The sequence below is a fragment of the Equus caballus genome, chromosome 17 (assembly GCF_041296265.1).
Source record: "Equus caballus isolate H_3958 breed thoroughbred chromosome 17, TB-T2T, whole genome shotgun sequence".
Lineage (NCBI taxonomy): Eukaryota > Metazoa > Chordata > Mammalia > Perissodactyla > Equidae > Equus > Equus caballus.
This window is the reverse complement of record NC_091700.1, coordinates 84801749-84821243: the sequence shown is the minus strand read 5'-3', so window position 1 is coordinate 84821243 and position 19495 is coordinate 84801749. Positions and strand designations below refer to the sequence as shown.

Genomic DNA, 19495 nt, shown 5'->3' with positions numbered 1-19495 from the left:
CCCAAATTCTCATGATCAAATTCCCTTTGAGAATATATTGGCAAGGTAATGAAAAGTAAACTTAGGAGGACAATTGATTCAAAGTTCTGGAAACATCATAATGGTCACTCCCTAGACCCCATTGCCCACTGCCCTCTGCCCTAGCCTTTCACCAAGATCCTTTCTTCACTGGCCTTTTGTGAGCAACGCTCTTCTCCAGGCTTCATCACGGGGTTCTGTGAAGTTGATCTGAGCACCCCACACACCCCTAAGTGTCCAGGAGGAAAATTCCTTCCTTCCTGTCCCTCCCTTCTTTTATTTTCCAAACAGAGGATGTTATGAAAGTACTGTGGGCAACAAACAAGAGACAAAATAGCAGTAAACCTACCAAAATGCCTGTTTACCTTTCCTTTGACCTTTGATGGCAGTAGAAACATCACAGACGCCAAAAGGATTGTAGCATTAGGCCCCTGGGAAACAGAAAGCCAGCACTGGAAGTCTCTTCAAGGGAAACACGAAATAGCTAGTTCCAGTTGTTTCAAGGTTTACAAACGAGGCCCAGGATGTGAAGACCCTTTGTCTGTTCTAAAGCAATCCACAAATGTGAAGCGCTCTTCTCATTTGCTAAAACAAGATAGGCTGTTAAGCAGATCCTACTTCAGTCTGGAACCATGCTATATTTTGTAAGACAGGCAAGTGGGACAATTTGGTGGATGCAAATTCAGGACAGAAATAAGAAACCTGGGCAAATCATAATAACTCTGTGCCCCTGTTTCTCCTTTGATTTTTAAAAGGAGAGAGGTCAAGATGGGAGAAGATAAAAATAGCTGCAAGATCCTCCTACTTCTTGGCATTCCCCACAGTCAAATCTCCTCTCCAAACACTGATCATTTTACAGTTAAATTACTGTCAGTGACTCGTCCCTGTGTTCACCTTCAAGTGAGGGTTTTTTAAAAAAAAAGGCTATTTCAGATACTGTTCACCTTCACATCAAGTCAGCCACCTAATTTGGGTTTTTCACGTCCTCTGCCAGTATTTCTACCTTGCCTGGCTTGAATGTTTTTTAAAAAGCCTTTCAGTGGCGGTCCTCAGCGGTGACCTGAGGCCACAAGATGGGCACAGCTCTCAGCAATGAGTCACTGGAGTCGAGGTGAGTCCCTCGCCTCTCTGTACTCCATCATTCCTCTAGGTTATTTCCATCCACCATTTAGCTGCATGCTTCCCAAATACTTTTATAGAACTCGAACCTCTTATCAGCTTCCCAAAGGTTCACCGTGGGACTTTTCATTGTAATCTTGCTGTGTGGCTGTATCTTAGAGAGAAGCTCCAGAATCACCTTATTTGACAACACAGAAGCCAACTTTAGCTCGCACTTTTCTTCTCGTCCTCAGCAAGTAGTCCTAAAGGCACCAAGGAAAGCTTTCACAGCCTTAAGCTGTCCTTAAATGCCGAAGCATGAAGCCAAAGCAGCCATTTCTGTGAAGACCAAGGGCTGGGGCAAAGGAATTTACCTACAGCCTTTGTGTTAGAGCCCCAATCTCAATGAATAATAAAAATCTTTGAAGTTAGGGGTTGTTCTAGTTTATGATTAATAATAACAATAGGCATGCTTTAACCTATAGTTATCACTATTATTACCAGTCATGTTAATAACAACTAAACGCAACGCAGACAATGGCGAAGCTTGGAGCTTTATGCACATTAGCCATCATCATCACTTCAACAGGGTGCCACAAGTACTATTTTTTTTTCCATTTGACAGATCAGAAAATGTGACAACAAGGTTAAGTGATTTGCTCACAATCTCACAGTCAAAAGTGTGAACTCTGCTGTGTCTCTCAGAAGCCTTGGCTCTGGCATCCATACTATACCGTGTGGAAATAAAAAGGGGCCATGCCTCCCGTGGGATGGGACGCACTCCTCACAGGGGTTGGGAGGGACAGGTCTATTAAGCTATTAACACCTCTAAACCGTGTGGGGTTGGCTTCTTGCTCAGTCCTGGAGTCCTCGTTTGCACCACACGGATGCAGGTCTTCTGAGGCCAAACACTCCTTACTTCCTCTAGCTGTGCTTGCCCCTCTGTCTGTGTGAGGCAGTGAATGAATGAATGAGACACAGTTGTGTGCCACGCAAGCCTATCTAGCAGACACGTATTAAGCGCTTTACCTATATCAACGGCAGCCCCTGAGGTCTAGAATTTTGGCCTGAGCAGACTTCCTAGTGTTCTGTGAAAGAAACTGCCAACTGCAGAGCTAAAAGCCCTGTGGTTCTGCATCCGCGGCCGAACTGCCACCTGGGACCAGCACAGCGGCTGGTCTAAACCGAGCGCCTGGGGCGTCTGCAAACTTGGCAAACGTATCTCCCTCTAAAAAGCACTTTGTTCTTTTAAGAAAAATGACATTAAAACCTTATTTTTAGTTTCTTGTTTTCTAATTAAAATTAAAATTTTATTTTGTATTTCAAATTTTATTTATTTAAATTTTATTACTGTTATTATTGCTGTTATTAGTGCAATGCTGTAAAACGTGTATTTTAATTGGTTTGAAACATAGTCATCACCATACTTTGTAGCATAATGTTGCATAGAACAAGTGATTAAATGGTTCCGAGCAGTTGTACAAGGCCCACTGCCCTTGAATTCCACAATGACTCCCCAGATGATCCGGGGAGCTCTCTGGCTCATTTCACTATGCTCTTTGCCCTATCGGCCTGGGTCAGTGAGTATATAGAAGAGGATCTTTTCAGGTGCCAACAAGGATACAAGGTGAAGTGTGTACCTGTGTTTGCCTTTCTGAAGGTCAGTGGCTCTGGTTACATGTGATATCTTTTGAATAAAATCAGTCATGAAAGAAACCCAACAGCAAGAGTTCTGAGAGGTTTGCAGCCCCATGAGCCCAGGTCTTGGAGTGAAACTTGTTCCTATGCTGGGTAGGTCAGCAGCACAGCTTGGGAACTGCTGAGATGGGGCTGTCGACCTTGTACACTGGAAGTTCAGGGTTGTACCTGGAACAGCACCAACCTTTGAAGATGGGGTAAGGGCTTGTAGCTATCATAAGGCCCAACAAAGTAGGACCTCCTGGAATATTTATTAGAAACAGAGATCTTGAATAAATGACTCTTCCAAAGCTCTGATCCAAAATGGTATGATGCTTTACCAGGTCAAAGGATCTTAACACATAGCTGGTGGAGGAAGTTACCCTGTGTGTACCTGTGTGTGTAAATTTCTATACATTTTCAGGGAAGTATAGAAAACTAGATCCTTTGACTGACCCTCGAACTAAAATCAACTAACATTGCTACATAAAATATAGAAAACATATTCTAAATGAATTGATGATTTGGCAAGACAATAAGAAATCCTCAAAGACCAAAATCTAAGTGAAAATAGGAACCCAGAAAAGAAAACAAGAGTATTGAGGTTGGCTTTTGCCCGAAGGACATTTCCCAGACCCAGATGACCTGAAGCTTTGGTTTTAATAGATTAGCAGGGTGGGGCAAGGGACAGAAGATTAAAATATAGGGCTTCCCTAAAGCCACCAGCCTGTATCACAGAAAAGCAGAATTCCAAGGGTTTAAGTCCTTAGTACAGGATGAAATAGAAATACCCTTCCCCATGGGCCCTGAGGACTTTCCCTGATTAAGTTTCAGGGAATATAAATTCATGAGACAACAACATAAACAAACAAATAAGACATGATATATATAAGGAAACACAGCACCATGTGCAAGACCCAGCAGAAATACCAGATGAGACCAGCAAATATTTCCGATATTAGAAGTATCAGACACAAAGCATAAAATAAATATGTTCAAAGATAGAAAAAGGAAGGATTTAGAAATGTTAATAAAGAGGAAGATACTATTGCACACAGCACTAAGCATATTTTTTAAAAGAAATAAATAAATATTAGAAGGGAAAAATGTAATCATTGAAGTTAAAATCTCAGTGGATGGATTTAATGGGAAATTACATACAACAAAAGAGAGAGGTAACAAAGTGAAGAGTGGAGCAAAACACTGTTCTGAATGTAGAAAGAGACAAAGAAATTTGAGGAGATATGCATGAGGATAAAGTGAGAAAATCTGACATGTCTAATAAGTTATGGAATAAGAGTAGAGAAATAAAGAGGAAACTAGATTGAAGCAATACTTAAAGAGACAATGGCCTAGAATTTTCCAGAATAATGAAAGAGACCAATCATGAGATTCAGGAAGCCCAACAAATCCTAAGCAAAATAAACAAAAAAAGAAATCTACACTTAGGCACATTGTAATAAAATTACAGAACAACAAAGACCTTAAAGGCAGCTTGAAAGAAAACATAGGCTACATACAAAGGAAGGAGTGAGAGTAGACTTCTCAATAGTAATGGAGAAACCAGGAGACAGAAATATAAACAGCAGTGTACTCAGAGAATATAACTGTTGACCTTGAATTACGTATTGAGCACAAATGTCTTCCAAGAATGAGGGCAAACAAAGACACTTTCAAGTAAACCCTCGGTAAAGCACATCCTCTAGTATGTATTCCAGACCAAGGAAAATGATTCGTGATGGATGATTTGAAGCAAGAAGGAATGATAACCAAAGAAAGCAGTAAAATGTGGTTAATTCTATATAAAAAGTTCCAGTATAAAATAGTAACAATAATCTAAAGTCTTGGCAGATTGTAAAGAATTACATGATAGAACTAAATTATCCAATAATAATAGCATGTAATTTGGGAGGAGAATTATAGAGCTGAGGTGTTCTAAGTTCTATGCATTGTTCCAGAGAAGGGTAAAGATATTGATTTATTGATTAAATTCAGGCTTCATTAAGTTAGGACACACGCTAAAACTTTCAAGAGTAACCATTAAAAGAATAAAAAATAAAGTATTTAGATTCCAAACGCTAAAAGAAAAAAAGTGAAATGAGAAAAAAAATCCTTAATCAATCCATAAGAAAGAAGAAAACATAAGACTGAAAAGGTGAGAAAAATAGAAATCACAAAATGAGAAGGAAGAAATAAACACAACTATATCACTATTTCTAGTACATTTAAATGAACTAAATGTTCCACTTAATGTTCCATTAAAATAAAAGATTGGTAGACTAGATTTAAACAGAAATCCAGCTATGTGATGTTTACAGGAGACACAGCTAAAACTCAAGGCTTCAGAAAGGTTGAAAGTGAAGAAAGATATTTCAGTCAAACATTAACCAAAAAAAAAAAAAATCTAGTGCGATATCAGAAATAAATAGACTTTAAGGCAAAAAACTACTACACTAGAGAAAGGGATCATTATATCATTATATAATGATGAAAGGGTCAATTCACATGGAAGATAAATTTGTAACCATATATATAGACTCAAAATACATAAAACAAAAATAGAACCAAAAGGAGAAACAGCTCAGTCTTCCTGCATAGTGAAATACCTCTCTCAGTAGTTAGAGCGAGCTGACTGAAAAAATAAATAAATAAAAAATTCAGTAAAAATGTATAAGATTGGAAAATTGTTCTGGAAAGGGTCATCTTATCCTAGCTTCTCCCCTCTACCCTTCTGGGAAGCATAGAGCAGTGGCACGTCTCAGTGGAAGGGTCAAGGTTAGGGCGGAACACGACCTAAGGGGATAAAGAAGAACTGGAAATTGGTGGTCACATTTTGTTCATAACTGGGTGTCTCTGAATGGTATAAGTAGTGATGAATCACAGACATTTACACAAAAGTATCATTTTTTGGCTACAATTTAATACACAGCTGAAACAACCTCCAGGTTGTTCACTTATTGTTACTAGGCATAGGAGGGTAGCGTGATTAAAAGAAAACAGAAACACACATGCACACACACAAAGGACCCTTCCTTATCACACTGTGATCCAAGTTATCCAATGGCAGCTTCTTCAAAAAATATTCCTAAAGATTCATCTCATTACTCACCCTCCAAAATTATGAAGAAAGCAACTTTTTAAAAATGAAAATGCTATAGGGAGGTTTTTATTTTGTTTATTTTGTCAAGAAACCTCAATAAAAGAGAGGATGGAGATTCCATCACTTAAGCCCTCACCATTAAAATCCTAATGAAATATTTCTTATTCCTTGAAAACTGTTGTATAGAGAAGATCTGATTTTCCTGAGTAACTGGAAACATTTTGGTGAGGACATGAGCGACACTAAAGATCTCTGGGTTTTTGGATTTTACGTGAGGAGATCAATTAAGGCCGTTGGCTGACTTTACGTTTTCTTCTCAGAGCTGATCCGGCTGCTTCGTGTTTACCCCCTTTTTCTAGCACTCAAGGAGCTGCAAAGAGCAGGCAAAGGAAAGGCTCAGGTTTTTCAAGTGCGCATATGAGTGCTCTTCACTGAAATGAGTGCAGGCTGCTTTGGGGAATTTTCTTTGGTCAAAATCCCTTAGAATAAAACTTACAAAGTCATTGTCTTCCTGCCTCATTACACATAAATAATGTATGAATTTATATTGTAATTTTTCTTCCAGCTGAATCAGAGCTCTACGATTTTGCATAACATTCTCGCAGAAGCGGATGGCATACGCATTCCCGAGATTATCCTCGCAATTGATAAGTTCGCCGTGCCTGTCAGCCTGTGCAGTTTCCTTGATTAACCTGTGAAAAGTGTTCTCCTTCATGAATGCTGTTCAGAAATAAACAGGTATTGTAAAAGGAGACAAGGGCAGGTTCCAGAACTTGAATTCTTGGTGATCTTAAATGATGATGTATGAAAGAAAGAGAGGGGGAGCACAATTTGATTTGCTCCAACCAGGTTGACCCAGAAAGGAGAAGAGCAGAAAAATTGCTTTCCCTAAGCAAACATGACATCGAGTCAGACAACAGCAGCACTCACAATATGCGATAGTAAAGCCTCATTTAAAATATATATAGTCCAAACCTGAAAGTCATGTAAACTCCAGTAATAAAAAAGGCTTTGCTCATTCCGTTTTTCTATTGCCATTTTTCTCCTACTCATTGGCAACAGCTTCTCCATTCTCCTTTGAGATACTGTCTTAACATTTGGGTGGGATTCCTTTGCTCTGGTTGAATTATGACTGAATTCAAAATTCACATAGATGAAATAGCCATCTGATGCTAAAAATCAACCTGATTTGGAAAAAGATACAGTTTTCTAGGACAATGTGGACACTCTCTTAGTAACAAGGACTTAGAATTCTCCTAGAGTTCTAAAAATTTTTAGATGCAAGCTTTACCAGTACATAATCTGATTGAAAGTATAGCTAGTTTTGTCTGTCATCCCCCAAAGTGTCATGAGAGCTCTTTGATTATGTTCTAGCCACCTTTCTTTTTTTTTTTTTTTAAAGATTTTATTTTTTCCTTTTTCTCCCCAAAGCCCCCCGGTACATAGCTGTATATTCTTCGCTGTGGGTCCCTCCAGTTGTGGCATGTGGGACGCCGCCTCAGCGTGGCTCGACGAGCAGTGCCATGTCCGCGCCCAGGACTCGAACCAACGAAACACCGGGCCGCCTGCAGCGGAGCGCGCGAACTCAACCACTCGGCCACGGGGCCAGCCCCTCTAGCCACCTTTCTTGGTTCATATTAGTGCACAGTAAGTATTTGTTGAATGAACAATGGATTTTTCTCTTCTTTTTCCTGTGAGGTTTGTCTTAGAGTTGGAGAATGATTTTTATCACATTAAAAATCTTGCCTCGGCTATATGTGTTTGTGCTTGACAATATTGCTGTTCACTGACATGTCCATTTTCACTCTGTGTGAACACAGAGGGACACATGTCCCTGCCTTTTGACAGTAGGTTTGGTCATGACCTGCTTCAGCCAATGAAAGGTGAACAGAGTGCTGTGCTCCTTCCAGGTGGAGATTTCAATGCCACCTTTGCCACATTCTCTCTTTCCCCCACCACTGTAAGAGGTGAAGCTCCAGATAATGGCTGCTCTCTTACCTTGAGTCCTGGAGCGAGAGTGATGATCATGTGTAGCTGACCCATAGCCAACCCACAATGGACACTTGGCATGAACAAAAAATAAACTTGTGTTTTTGTGAGCCATTTTGGAGGTAGTTTCTAGGTGCTACATTGCTTAGCTTGGCTCATCCAAATCAATAGAGTATTGGAAAAGCTTCTAAAGATATTACACAAACCCAAGTTCCAAAAAATTGTTTGTTAGCCAGCAATATAGTGGTGCTGTTGCAGCTGCTGGTTTGTTCATTTACTGTCAATCTGACTTTTTTTTTTAATAGCTTGGCCAGTCTTTTAGGTGTAAGAAAATACCCACGAAGTCAGAGCCTTTGACAATAATGACCATGAATGAGCCTAAGTAATAAAATCATTGTGTATTGCAGATATCTTTCAACCTTTAACATTTAAGAAAGGAAGTCAATTTTCATTCAAACAGGTTTCTTTTCATCTGGTTTTCTCTACAATGTTTATGCCTGAGGTTTATTGTTACTGCTAAAGAGTGTCCAAGTATGTTATGGGAATAGCCAGATTCCCAGTGCTTTAAAAATTTATTCCATAGGCTCCAAAGTCAAGCTGATTGATTATACAGCAAATCCATCAAAAGTGATATTTATGAAATATCCCATTTCTTCAGCACTCTCTCTCATAAGCGTGAACATCACATTTGGGAGTTGTGGTCTCAGACAGCTATGAGAAAGAATTACTGCAGATTTTCCATGACAAGGAAAAGGTTCTTTAAGCTGTTCAGTCATTCAATAAAAGATCTGTGTCAACTGATGCCTCTCATGAACACATATTTTAAAAGGTATGGTTTGAGCAGTTCAGTGTGGCTTGTCTATTCAGGCTTTTATAATCAATTCACCAAAGCACCTATTACAGAGCTGAGAAAAAGACAGACACTGTGAAGGAGCGTGCAGACGGATGTTTTCACCTGACTAATTCAGAAATGACAACAAAGTTTCTGATTAATTTGTCCAAGATATGGGCAAAAAGTCCTGGCTTAAGAAGGGAGAATGAACTATTAGATATGGCCTATAGCAAAGATGCTACAAATGTTTAATGTTTTCAATTCACATATCTGGTCAATGATGATTCATTTGTTAATATAGCTTCCACATATTCTTTATTGGAATTCCTACTTCCTGTACGCTAACATTCTATGACGCTCTCTACTGGATATTATTCCCTGCAGGAGACCCAGTGAGTCTAACCTATTTGATAAGCAATGTTTTTTGGAAACAGTAACTCTTGCCTTTCTGATGACACTAGGACTAACACACTGTGATATAGATAGTATGTGGTAGTTAGTTTTGCTAAGTGCCATGCAACAGAGAAGAACTCAAAAAATACATTTATTGATAGACTGATACCTATAGAATGCACCCATTGAGTTTAGCCAAAGTCTAATCTTGAAAGAAATTTTCAAGTTTAAAGGAGAAAATAAGTTGGGGCCGGCCCGGTGGCGCAGCGGTTAAGTTCGCACATTCCGCTTCTCGGCGGCCCGGGGTTCGCTGGTTCGGATCCCGGGTGCGGACATGGCACTGCTTGGCAGCCATGCTGTGGTAGGCGTCCCACGTATAAACTAGAGGAAGATGGGCACGGACGTTAGCTCAGAGCCAGGCTTCCTCAGCAAAAAGAGGAGGACTGGCAGTAGTTAGCTGAGGGCTAATCTTCCTCCAAAACAAAACAAAACAAAACAAAACAAAACAAAACAAAACAAAAAATAAAGGAGAAAATAAGCATATCCACATATCATAAAACAGATATAAAATCCCTATAGCCATATGTGGGGTCAGAACATGTAACATTTAATTTTTACGACATAGTCAGAGGTCAGTGAAGCTCTTGCTTTAATGTTCCTGAGGACAAAAGAGAGTTTAACACTGAGTTGAAAATGGTTTTGTTGGTAAAATGACTCCCGAGATGATTTCAGACCACTTATACCTAATAGAAGCTGTGTAAAAGTTTCCCCTCTGAAATGTGTGGCATGACTTTATTTCATTGTTGGAATCCATAGGATTCTCTGAACGTGTCTTACAACAATGGTGTGGAATGGGCTTTTAGCACCTCCCAGGGAGTTCTGCAGCCAGCGGGGCGATTCCTCTTCTTTCTCCCCGTGGATAAAACCCAATACAATTAAACACAGCCCTGCCTGGGCTGAAAGAAAGGTCTAGGTTCCTCCTATTCTCACTATTCTTCCATATGCCTGAAAGAATAGCTTCCCAAAGATTTAAAAATAGTCCACTGTCCATTGGGTGGGAGCTGAAAATTCCACCTAAGGAGCAGATATCCCACCAGGTTTCCAGCAGTGCGTGCCATTGAATTAGATTTGCGCATCCTTCAAGCTCCTGGAATAAGAATGTCCTGGAGATAAGCCATCTTTTATATGTGTGGCTTACGACATTCCCCACTTGGGTCTCATCAACCACAAGCCGCCTAAATGGAGAGAAGCCTGTGTCAGGCGGCTCTCCTGGCGACCACATGCTGCTGATGTTGCCCGGAGCAGGGCAGCAACGGAGACCAAATAAGTTGGGTGGTTTGGTTTTAATGTTTTGTATTTTCTCCCTGCTTTGAAAGCTTGCTGTATTTTGCTGCTGTTATCACCCAGGGTTCACTGAAAATGAAACCGGGTTGTTTCAGTGGGGTTTTGCAGCAAATAGATAAAGGAGGTTCAGGCAAGACTGGGCAGTTCACAATCTGAAGTGGATTGAGCAGTAGCTGTTTGTTTGCTGGGGTGAATGGAACATAATTTATTCAGCTGCAGTGGAGGCTGAAAGCCAATCTGGCCTTGACCCATTTATCTTTAGAAAACTAATTAAAGTGGAGAATCTGGTTGACTGTTGTTATTGAAATTTTACTTTTGCCTGTTCTGGGCCAAGCAAAGACTGAGGGGGTGTGTGTCTGTGTCTGTGTCGAGGTGGAAGGTGGGAAATATCAGTTTCACCTAAAGACAGTGGCTAAGGCTCTAGATAATAAAGCAGTTTCTTAAACACAGCCTGACATCCTTTTGAAATGCAAAATAGCGGATTTAGCCGGATGCAGAATCCTTTGAGGTGACAATGAAATGCCATGGCAATTTAAAACCAACAACAGACAGTTTCTCGAATCCTCACAACCAAGACTTCCTAAATCACACCAAAATGGGCCCAAAGAGGCATGGAAGAACATTTTTATGACCAGCATTGTACTCTGAAACTGGTATTAATCACCAGGCAGGAAATGATGCCAGACTGTGAGTTGCTTTGTCCATTTTGTTTTAGAACAATAAAATAAAGTGCATATCTTGATGATATTTTATAAGAACTTAAATCTACATGTAAAAAATATTAATATATTTGTCACCAATGGATTTCAGAAGTTGCATTGTATTTTTGGAAAAAATCATATCCAATAATAGACATCTGATCTTTTTTGGCCTAGTTAGAGAAGATTGTTAACAGGCAAGGAGGGAAGTCCGCAGACCTAGTGGAGCGGGGGGATGATATTATGATTTATATTCCTTCCAATATATTCAAGGAAGTCACTCATCCTGGAGGAAACTACAAGGGTCATGATAACAGTATGATAAGGAGATTGGACTGGCCCAACTGCTGGAAAAGTTGGAGATATCAAGAGAATGAGTAGGGGAGGGCAGGCACATACTCTCTGCTCTAGTTTTGTCAAACGGACCAAACTAATAGGACCCTGACTTGTTGACCCATGATGTTTTCTTCTCTCATTTCCTATTTAACATCAGGAGACCTTAAGCTATCTGTATTCCCTTCCAGATTATTCTTGTTTCAGATTTACCTCTTAACTTTCTTCCCTTATCCAAACTGCCCTGGGCTCAGAGAGCTGGAAGGACGAATGGTGATACCAATGGGGGGCAATTTCCTTTTAAAAAACTGAATTTCAAAGGAGGAATTTTAGGCATAGTGTTGACACTGCTTGAATTTAAGGCCAGGCAGACATGTTAGCACCATGATGTCATAGGTGTGCTATATGAATAAATATGTGCCCATCAGGTGACAGTCATCTGTCCTGGATCAACAATGCTGGGAGGGTTTAGGTCTTTATTAAGTGTATTACCAGCATAGAATGGCATTATGAAAACCAGATTAGATAACTTAAATATCTCATTATAAAGTCAAATAAGAGAACCTGGGCATTCTTGTCCTCGGCCCCAGTACAAACCGCTTTGTAACAAAAAACATCCATTGCTCCCTCCCTAAACGCTCTAAAAGACATCAGTAAATTCAAGTAGAAAAAAAAAAAAGAGTAAATAACCTATACCACAAACTATTTCTTGACCCCCTAAATTCTGTATGCCCCAGCTAATGGAAAAATTAGCTCCTTATGCATGAAAGCTGATGTTGGTTTGTTATTATTAGCTAGGTAATTATTTGCTCAGCACAAGAAGAAAAAAGCCAATATATTCTATCGAGAAAGAGCTAGTTTTTCAGGCAGACTACACATAGCCTGAATATTGGGATAGAATTTAAATCAGCCACCAAATGAACTAGTCTTACACCAAGCTTACATTGAAAATCTTGCCATTGGAAAAGAATACCAAAATGTTTGTTAACCATAAACACCAAGCAGAGAGGAAGTTATTAAACCCCTTGGTCATGCGCAGTGTTCAATTCGCTCTCTAGACAATTTGGAAAGGGGAAGTGGAGGTGGAATTTCTGAGTAACTCTCCAGAATGATCGTACAAAGACAAATGGGGATGAAAGAAAGAATAAGACCAAAGCTTACACTATGTTGCATTGTCCTCCACACAATCCTCTGGGAAGCAAGAGGAAAACAAATTTAAAGGAAAAAGAAAGAGAGATTATTCTATACATAACAGCACAGCACAGGTATAATGTTCAGCTTTATAGGCTGGCATTCCACCCACCCCCGCTCCAAACTCCCTCAGAAAGACCAGTGGACCACATGAGAAGTCTGCACACAGTAAAATGTTGAATACTTACTGGAGATTCATTGGTCTAACTCATCACCAACTTGATGAATTAACTTCCAAGTCTGGACTTTTTTTAAAAATTTACTTTTATAAAATATACTCCTCTAAGACCCACAATTTAAAGTACACTTTTGCTCTTCTAAATGAGCTGGAGTAAATACAGAACCTTCCTGCCCAAATGTGTCCAGGAGCTGTACGGCATGTTGTGTTCTAATTTCCTGAGCTGTACAATGAATTGCCTTCACAGAAGATAATCTGAAATACCTCTGTGTGCTCAGGCCTTAAAAACCGAGCTATTGTATGTTGATTTATTTTAACCCTCTGTTCTTCCAGTGAAGTTCTAGAAGAATTTTCTTTAAAAAGTCAGTTTTACATGAGATATTTAAGAAAATTCATGGAGTATACATTTAAGAAAAAAGGAAGAGATCAATCTCTTGCAAATAATCACCTCTGGCCTATTTAATTAACACTCAGTAACAGTTGGCTGGGACAGAGGGCTGCTGGGGTGAGTATTGGTAACAGGAAAGAGACATATAATGGTGGGAAGAGTGTGTTAACCAAATTAGTTGATGGTGTTTGTATCTTCAACAAATCACCCTGCTGGCAGTAAAGACTGCGATATTCTTTTATGAGCCAGCTTTCCATCAGCAGCTGAATTTATACAAATGTATTCATTCATTACTGGATAATAAAAATAACTTTAGGGTAGCATGTCTGAAAGTTACTGATTATCTAAACTGCTTTTTATGCCCATGTAACTTTAGAGAAACCAATGGAAATGTTCCCTAGTGATATAAAATAATTTATAAGTTCCTTCTAAATATAACAGAGGTTAAATGATGGAATTGATATATTTTTAAGAGAGAGTTTTGTTTTGTTTTCAATTATTTTATATGACTTTTAGCAGCACTTTACCCAGCTTGGGGTTAGGAGCTTTATCTCTAAAACAAACCCCGTTAACTACCAGTTCACATAAAAAATAGCTTTACCATAACTGATATAAGAACATTTACCAACAGATCCCAAAGTTAATAGCACAGGTACTGATTTCAAACGATGGTAAGAAGCAACTCTCTAAGAGCTTTATCGTTATTTTCCCATGGTAAAGGTGGGGTGATTGGGATATTTTTTTGATGCTGTCCTTTGAAGCATTTTTCTCTGCTGAAAAGCTTAGAAAGATTAAGGGAAGTCTTTTGGGACAAATGCTTTTCTGGGACAAATGCTTCTTATAAATCTTTTGAGGGGAAAATTAAAACAGGAGTAGGTAACATGAGACTTATTTATAAACAGTCAAAATAGGCTCTAATGTATGACAGACCCATCAGAGTTCACCAGTGATGCATCTTGAAGATGATTTGCCTGACTGTTGCACAGCACAGTCTGGCCAACGTAACTGCTCTACCTTTCCACTATTCAGAACTATGCTGAACCGTCAAAGAGAAGACTGTCTTAGGGGAGCAACAGCCACAAACAGAGATTCTGATATTAGCTTCTGGCCTAGCTTGTGTCCTCAAGAATAACCTTGTATGGATCCTTTTGATGTGGAAACAGACCCTTGCTCTTAGGAGCTGGGAAAGTAGCTCCAGGTAGATTTATGGCAGACTGTGAATTACAAATTACTAATTCTTACAATTTGGGAAAGAATCACAATTTAATTCAAAAGAAAATTAGTAAAACCGCTATTCTCCCTTTCAGAGACTGAAGCCACAACTATGAGGATGTAAGTATTACAAATAGTCAGAGAACATTTTAGAATAAAATCGGCTTATTGATTTAAATTCCTATGCACTGAATCTGACCCTTATCCACTGCCTCTGGTCCTTGGTTTTACTCATGATCATGTGATTAACTATGACTAATTCTTTCCAGAAAAAATTGATTAAATGTATTTTTGGGGGAGGTGCATAAAATAGAAGATCCTGAATCAGTTTGCTATTTGCCAAGACTCTTTAAGATCTTTATATTTGGGGCATTTTGAAGATCCTCAGTGAAATTTCTTTATAAAAGTTTCAAATTCCAATTTTCATATTTATCAGATTTTAAACATGTGAAATTCTCAAAGTGTTGATGCTCTATTTAGGTTGTGCTACATTGTGTAAATACTACTGTCTTGAAAAAAATATTTTTCTTATGCGACTTCTCCTGTTTGAGTCTGTGTGTATCTCTCCTGGGGAGAAAACTGTGCTTCTGTTCCAAACGGAAAAAAATTAATTAGTAGTCACAGTATCATTATATTGCTCAAATTCAATGCAATTTTAACTAAGTGCATATTGCACCCCACTTGTTTTTATATTTAATTTTATTGTGCTAAGAACACTTAACATAAGGTCTACCCTCAACAGTTTTTTAAGTGTATAATACAGTGTTGTTATCTATAGTCACAATATTGCACAGCAGATCTCCAGAACTTATCCATCTTACATTGTGCCCCAGTTCTTAAATGAAAGTTTATGAAAATTCTGAAAAGCCTGAATTGTTCCAATAACAAATTTAGAGCTAACTAAAATGGAAAAAATAAAAAATAAAAAGAGAGATCAAACCCATACTCACCATTTGTGCTCTAGTTCAAAGGATCGTGACATACAAAGGAATTTGTAAAGTGAAAACCCAAACAAGGGAATCTAATGAAAACCATCATCTCTTTAAAACATCTGGCTAATAGTTTGGCAGAGTCTAATTGGTTGTTTAAAAGAAAAAAGGTGACTAATTTAAAACTTTTCCTGAAACTGTGACTAGAGAATAGATATAACCAAGTAAAGTAGGTTGAAGCAATTACCCAGATGATTCCTTTTTCAAGACCTACACTGAAGAGGGGGTTTTATTTGCTAATAAACAGCAACAAATTTATAACATAATTTAGCTGTTAACAACTCCACTCATCCCTTTACTTTGACACTTTGTGGATAGGTCTTTATGTTGTAAGTGCATTTGATTTTTATAGAGAGAAATGCTGAAGTCCTCACTTTGAGGCCAAACTCAACCAATTCAATCTTATGAGTTTTACACTGTAGGAGGATATTAACTAAAATGATAAAGTGATTTATAACAATGACTAACAAAAGTATTTTCATAACTAGAAACCCTTGAGGTCTGAGTTTATATGAGACACTCAGATACAGTTCAACTGTTTGATGACCTTAAGGTTTTTATCTGTTAATTTTACATCAAGATAATTGGCAAAGAAACATTAACAGCACTAACAATTATAGGTATATAAATTGTTTATAGTACCATAAATTACATTGAAAATAATCAGGCAGTATTTCTTTGAAATTATGAGCTTCTCATTTTTTATAGCAAAATGTGATTTTGAAATATTAAAAATTGTGTTTACTGTGTTTATGGTTGTATTCTTCCACTAAATTGGTTTGATGATAGATATCATTCAGTCCCCTGACACACATTTAAATGGATCAAAGAATGACTATTTCTAAGGATTCCAATTTTTTAAAGACACAAAAAAGAAAAAAAATGGTAGTAACATTGATTTAGGGTCTCTTGGCAAGGTCTTTCAAACAGAAAACTTTACATATAAGTAGAAGTCATAAGAAAAGTACACTATCATAATTGAATAAATAACTGAAGCAGATGACTAAGAATAACGTGCTATTGTAATTATATCTCTGGAAGATATAGTAACTTAATCTTCAAATTAATATTTCAGAAGAAATATGAAGTTGAAAATTTGGCCATTGCATGAGTGGATTAATAGTGGTAAGACTTCTTAAATAATCTAATTCGTGAACTAAAAAGAAGATCTCATTACTTTCCAATATTCTCATTAAGACCAGGAGCAGATATAAGAATGAGATGACTTTTACAACCAATTTTTTCAGAATCCCATCATGTCTTCTGAAGAATAACCTTGGTAACAGAAAGTACCCACAGTGGTCATCAGTCCGAGAGAACTCACCAGCCGGTCCAAGCTTGTGCCTGCAGCAGTAGTTGGTCTTTCCTCAGGATTGTAAGGCCTGAACCGAGTATTAAAATTTTCAGGAGCTGAGCGGGCAGATCTGAGGGCTGGCGCAGGCTTGGGTTGGCCACATCCCTGAAAGACCTGGAGGAACCATTGAAAGGTTAAGAAAGTTATACAATGAGTTTCTTCCTAAGATTATGACACAGAAGTGTGAAGTGAAATGGCTTTCACATTTTTTTCAAGGGATTTTTACCTCTAATAAACTCTAATCTCTAAATTTAAACAAATACAACTACTTATATAACAGAAAGAATTAGGTATGGAGTGACTATATGCCCTAACTCTTATTTTCAACATATACAGTCAATCTTCATTATTCAGGGACTCTGTATTTGTGAATTTGCCTACTTACTAAAATTAATTTATAACTCCTGTGGGGATCTGGAATTGGCCACCCCAAGATACGTCTCTTTGGCATCAGGATTATTTGAGGCTGATTGCTTTTGATAAACTGGGACAGGGAAGGAGGCTCTGAGGAGTGGAACTTGCCCTTTGTTAGGACACATTTACATTTGTAAGGTAAATCTCTATCTGTAAATGTGCCTCCCTCTCTGCACCAGGAAGAAGAAAGGAGATGACCTTCTCTCTAAAAACTCTTAATCAATACCAAAGGCAAGGACTTAAAATCTGCATTTTATTGTGCTAGTCTGGTAACCTCCTGTAACTAACTTCCCTCCCCCTCCCAACGCTGGCATTTCTTAAGGATTAAGCATCTTTCCTTAGGCTAGGAACTGATTGCTGCGCTCACCTGTGAATGGCCAGCTCCAGACAATCGACTTGCCTCCTGCTATGCCCACTGAGATAGCAGACCACTACCTGCTGTGTCCATGGAGCCCTGTGCTGACGGGGCAATCTTGTGACTATTGTGGGAGGGACATTTCAATCACATGTGAAACTCCCCATTTGGGGGTATATAACCACTATGTGTACCCCACTTCTTCGGTGCCCTTTCTTCCTTCGGGAAGAAAGGCCCCGGGCCATGGTTCCTCATAAAGCTTTGTTTAATTTTCTCTTGCTATTCTGTCTCATGTGAATTTAATTCGTTCTCTGGCCAGACGAACCCCCATTTGGGGAGAGGAAATGTCCTCCTCCCCTACACTCCCAAATCAATGCTCATGCACTTCTGCAGACATGAGAAGAGTGGCAACATTTTGAGTTGCCCTATGTGCATTTTTCTAACTGAAGTCCAACAGGGTGATGCTCTGCTTTCTTGTTTCAGCTCTTATGCTAAAAACAAGTGTCCTTTTTGTGGCCCATTTAGTGCCATGTTTTTCACATTTTTGTGTTTTTACTTGGCAATTTCCCTGTTTAAAATGGCCCCCAAGCTCACTGCTGAAGCGCTGTCTCGTGTTTCTAAGTGCAAGAAGGCTGTGATGTGCTGTGTGGAGACAATATGTGTGTTAGATAAACTTTGTTCAGGCGTGAGTTATAGCACCCTTGGCCATGAGGTCAATGTTGATGAATCAACAATATATATTAAATAAGGTGTCTTTAAGGAGAAACACACATAAAACAAGGTTATGTATTGGTTGGTTGATGAAAATGTGACTAGAACCCTGTAGGTGCATAATCTCGTATTTCCTGCAGGAGTAATGGGTCAGTATTTGCTAATTCCATGTTTGCAGTGACTTTATGGAACAAAACTACCATAAATAATGAGAATTGACTGTGTTAAAAATAGGCATTGTAGGGGCTGGCCCCGTGGCCGAGTGGTTAAGTTCGCGCGCTCCGCTGCAGGCGGCCCAGTGTTTCGTTGGTTCGAATCCTGGGCGCGGACATGGCACTGCTCATCAGACCACGCTGAGGCAGCGTCCCACATGCCACAACTAGAAGGACCCACAACGAAGAATACACAACTATGTACTGGGGGGCTTTGGGGAGAAAAAGGAAAAAAAAAAAAAAATCTTTAAAAAAAAAAAAAATAGGCATTGTAATTGTTACTTCGTAGGATGATTTCAGGATTAAATGAATTGTGTCCCAGACACTTTCATGTACTTGAATTTGACGTTCAATAAACATCCGTTTGGGATTCTTATTATTGTGACAAATATATTTCATGTATAGTATACGAGGCCAAATAACTTGAGTGACTTCCCTTTGAATAATGAAAACCTCTACTGGAAGAATTCTTTGAAAACACTCTCTTGAGTCATGGTATGGAACTAGGACAAGCAAATGTGGATGAAATCCATATAATGACAATTTTCTCTAATTTTGTTGTTGACAACTGTTCATGTCACAATTAGGGTTGCCATGGGAAATCAAACATTTTACTGTAATGATCTTAGGGACCGAGCTGCCAGTCTTTTCCTCAGTGATTTCACTCAGAGTGGTGCAGGGACACTTCCTTTGCTGTTTTTAGAAGCTTCCTACTCTCTGCTGAATCTCCAGCAATAATCCCTTTACTAGAATTACAGGAAATGTAGTCACATTTTCAGGAAGTTTGATGAAGTTTAACTTTATGTTTCTTCTATTTCTACTACTAGCTACATTTTTCAGTAAACTTTTTGGGACTATTAATGTCAGCTAACTCTTAACTTGTGTGTGTATGTTTAGAATGTATGCCTGCCAGTTTTGCTTGTGATGCTGTTGTTTAACTCTAAAACAAGCATTTTTCATCAGGCATATTATGGGATTCCACTGAAGTATGCAGAGGGCTCTTGAGTGC

At 38.8% G+C, this 19495-nt stretch overlaps 1 protein-coding gene across 2 annotated transcripts in view; it reads right to left on the bottom strand.

Moving 5' to 3' along the window:
* GPC6 (glypican 6) overlaps positions 1-19495 on the bottom strand; it is a 1023293-nt gene that overhangs the window by 71218 nt on the left and 932580 nt on the right. The window contains exons 6-7 of one of the 2 annotated variants that reach the window (XM_023621717.2): positions 16765-16908; positions 12644-12673 (exon numbers count right to left, since the gene is read on the bottom strand). In XM_023621717.2, the coding sequence (XP_023477485.1) occupies positions 12644-12673; positions 16765-16908 (174 nt within the window). The remainder of the gene's footprint in view (positions 1-12643; positions 12674-16764; positions 16909-19495) is intronic. The other variant, XM_023621718.2, reaches the window with a different exon arrangement.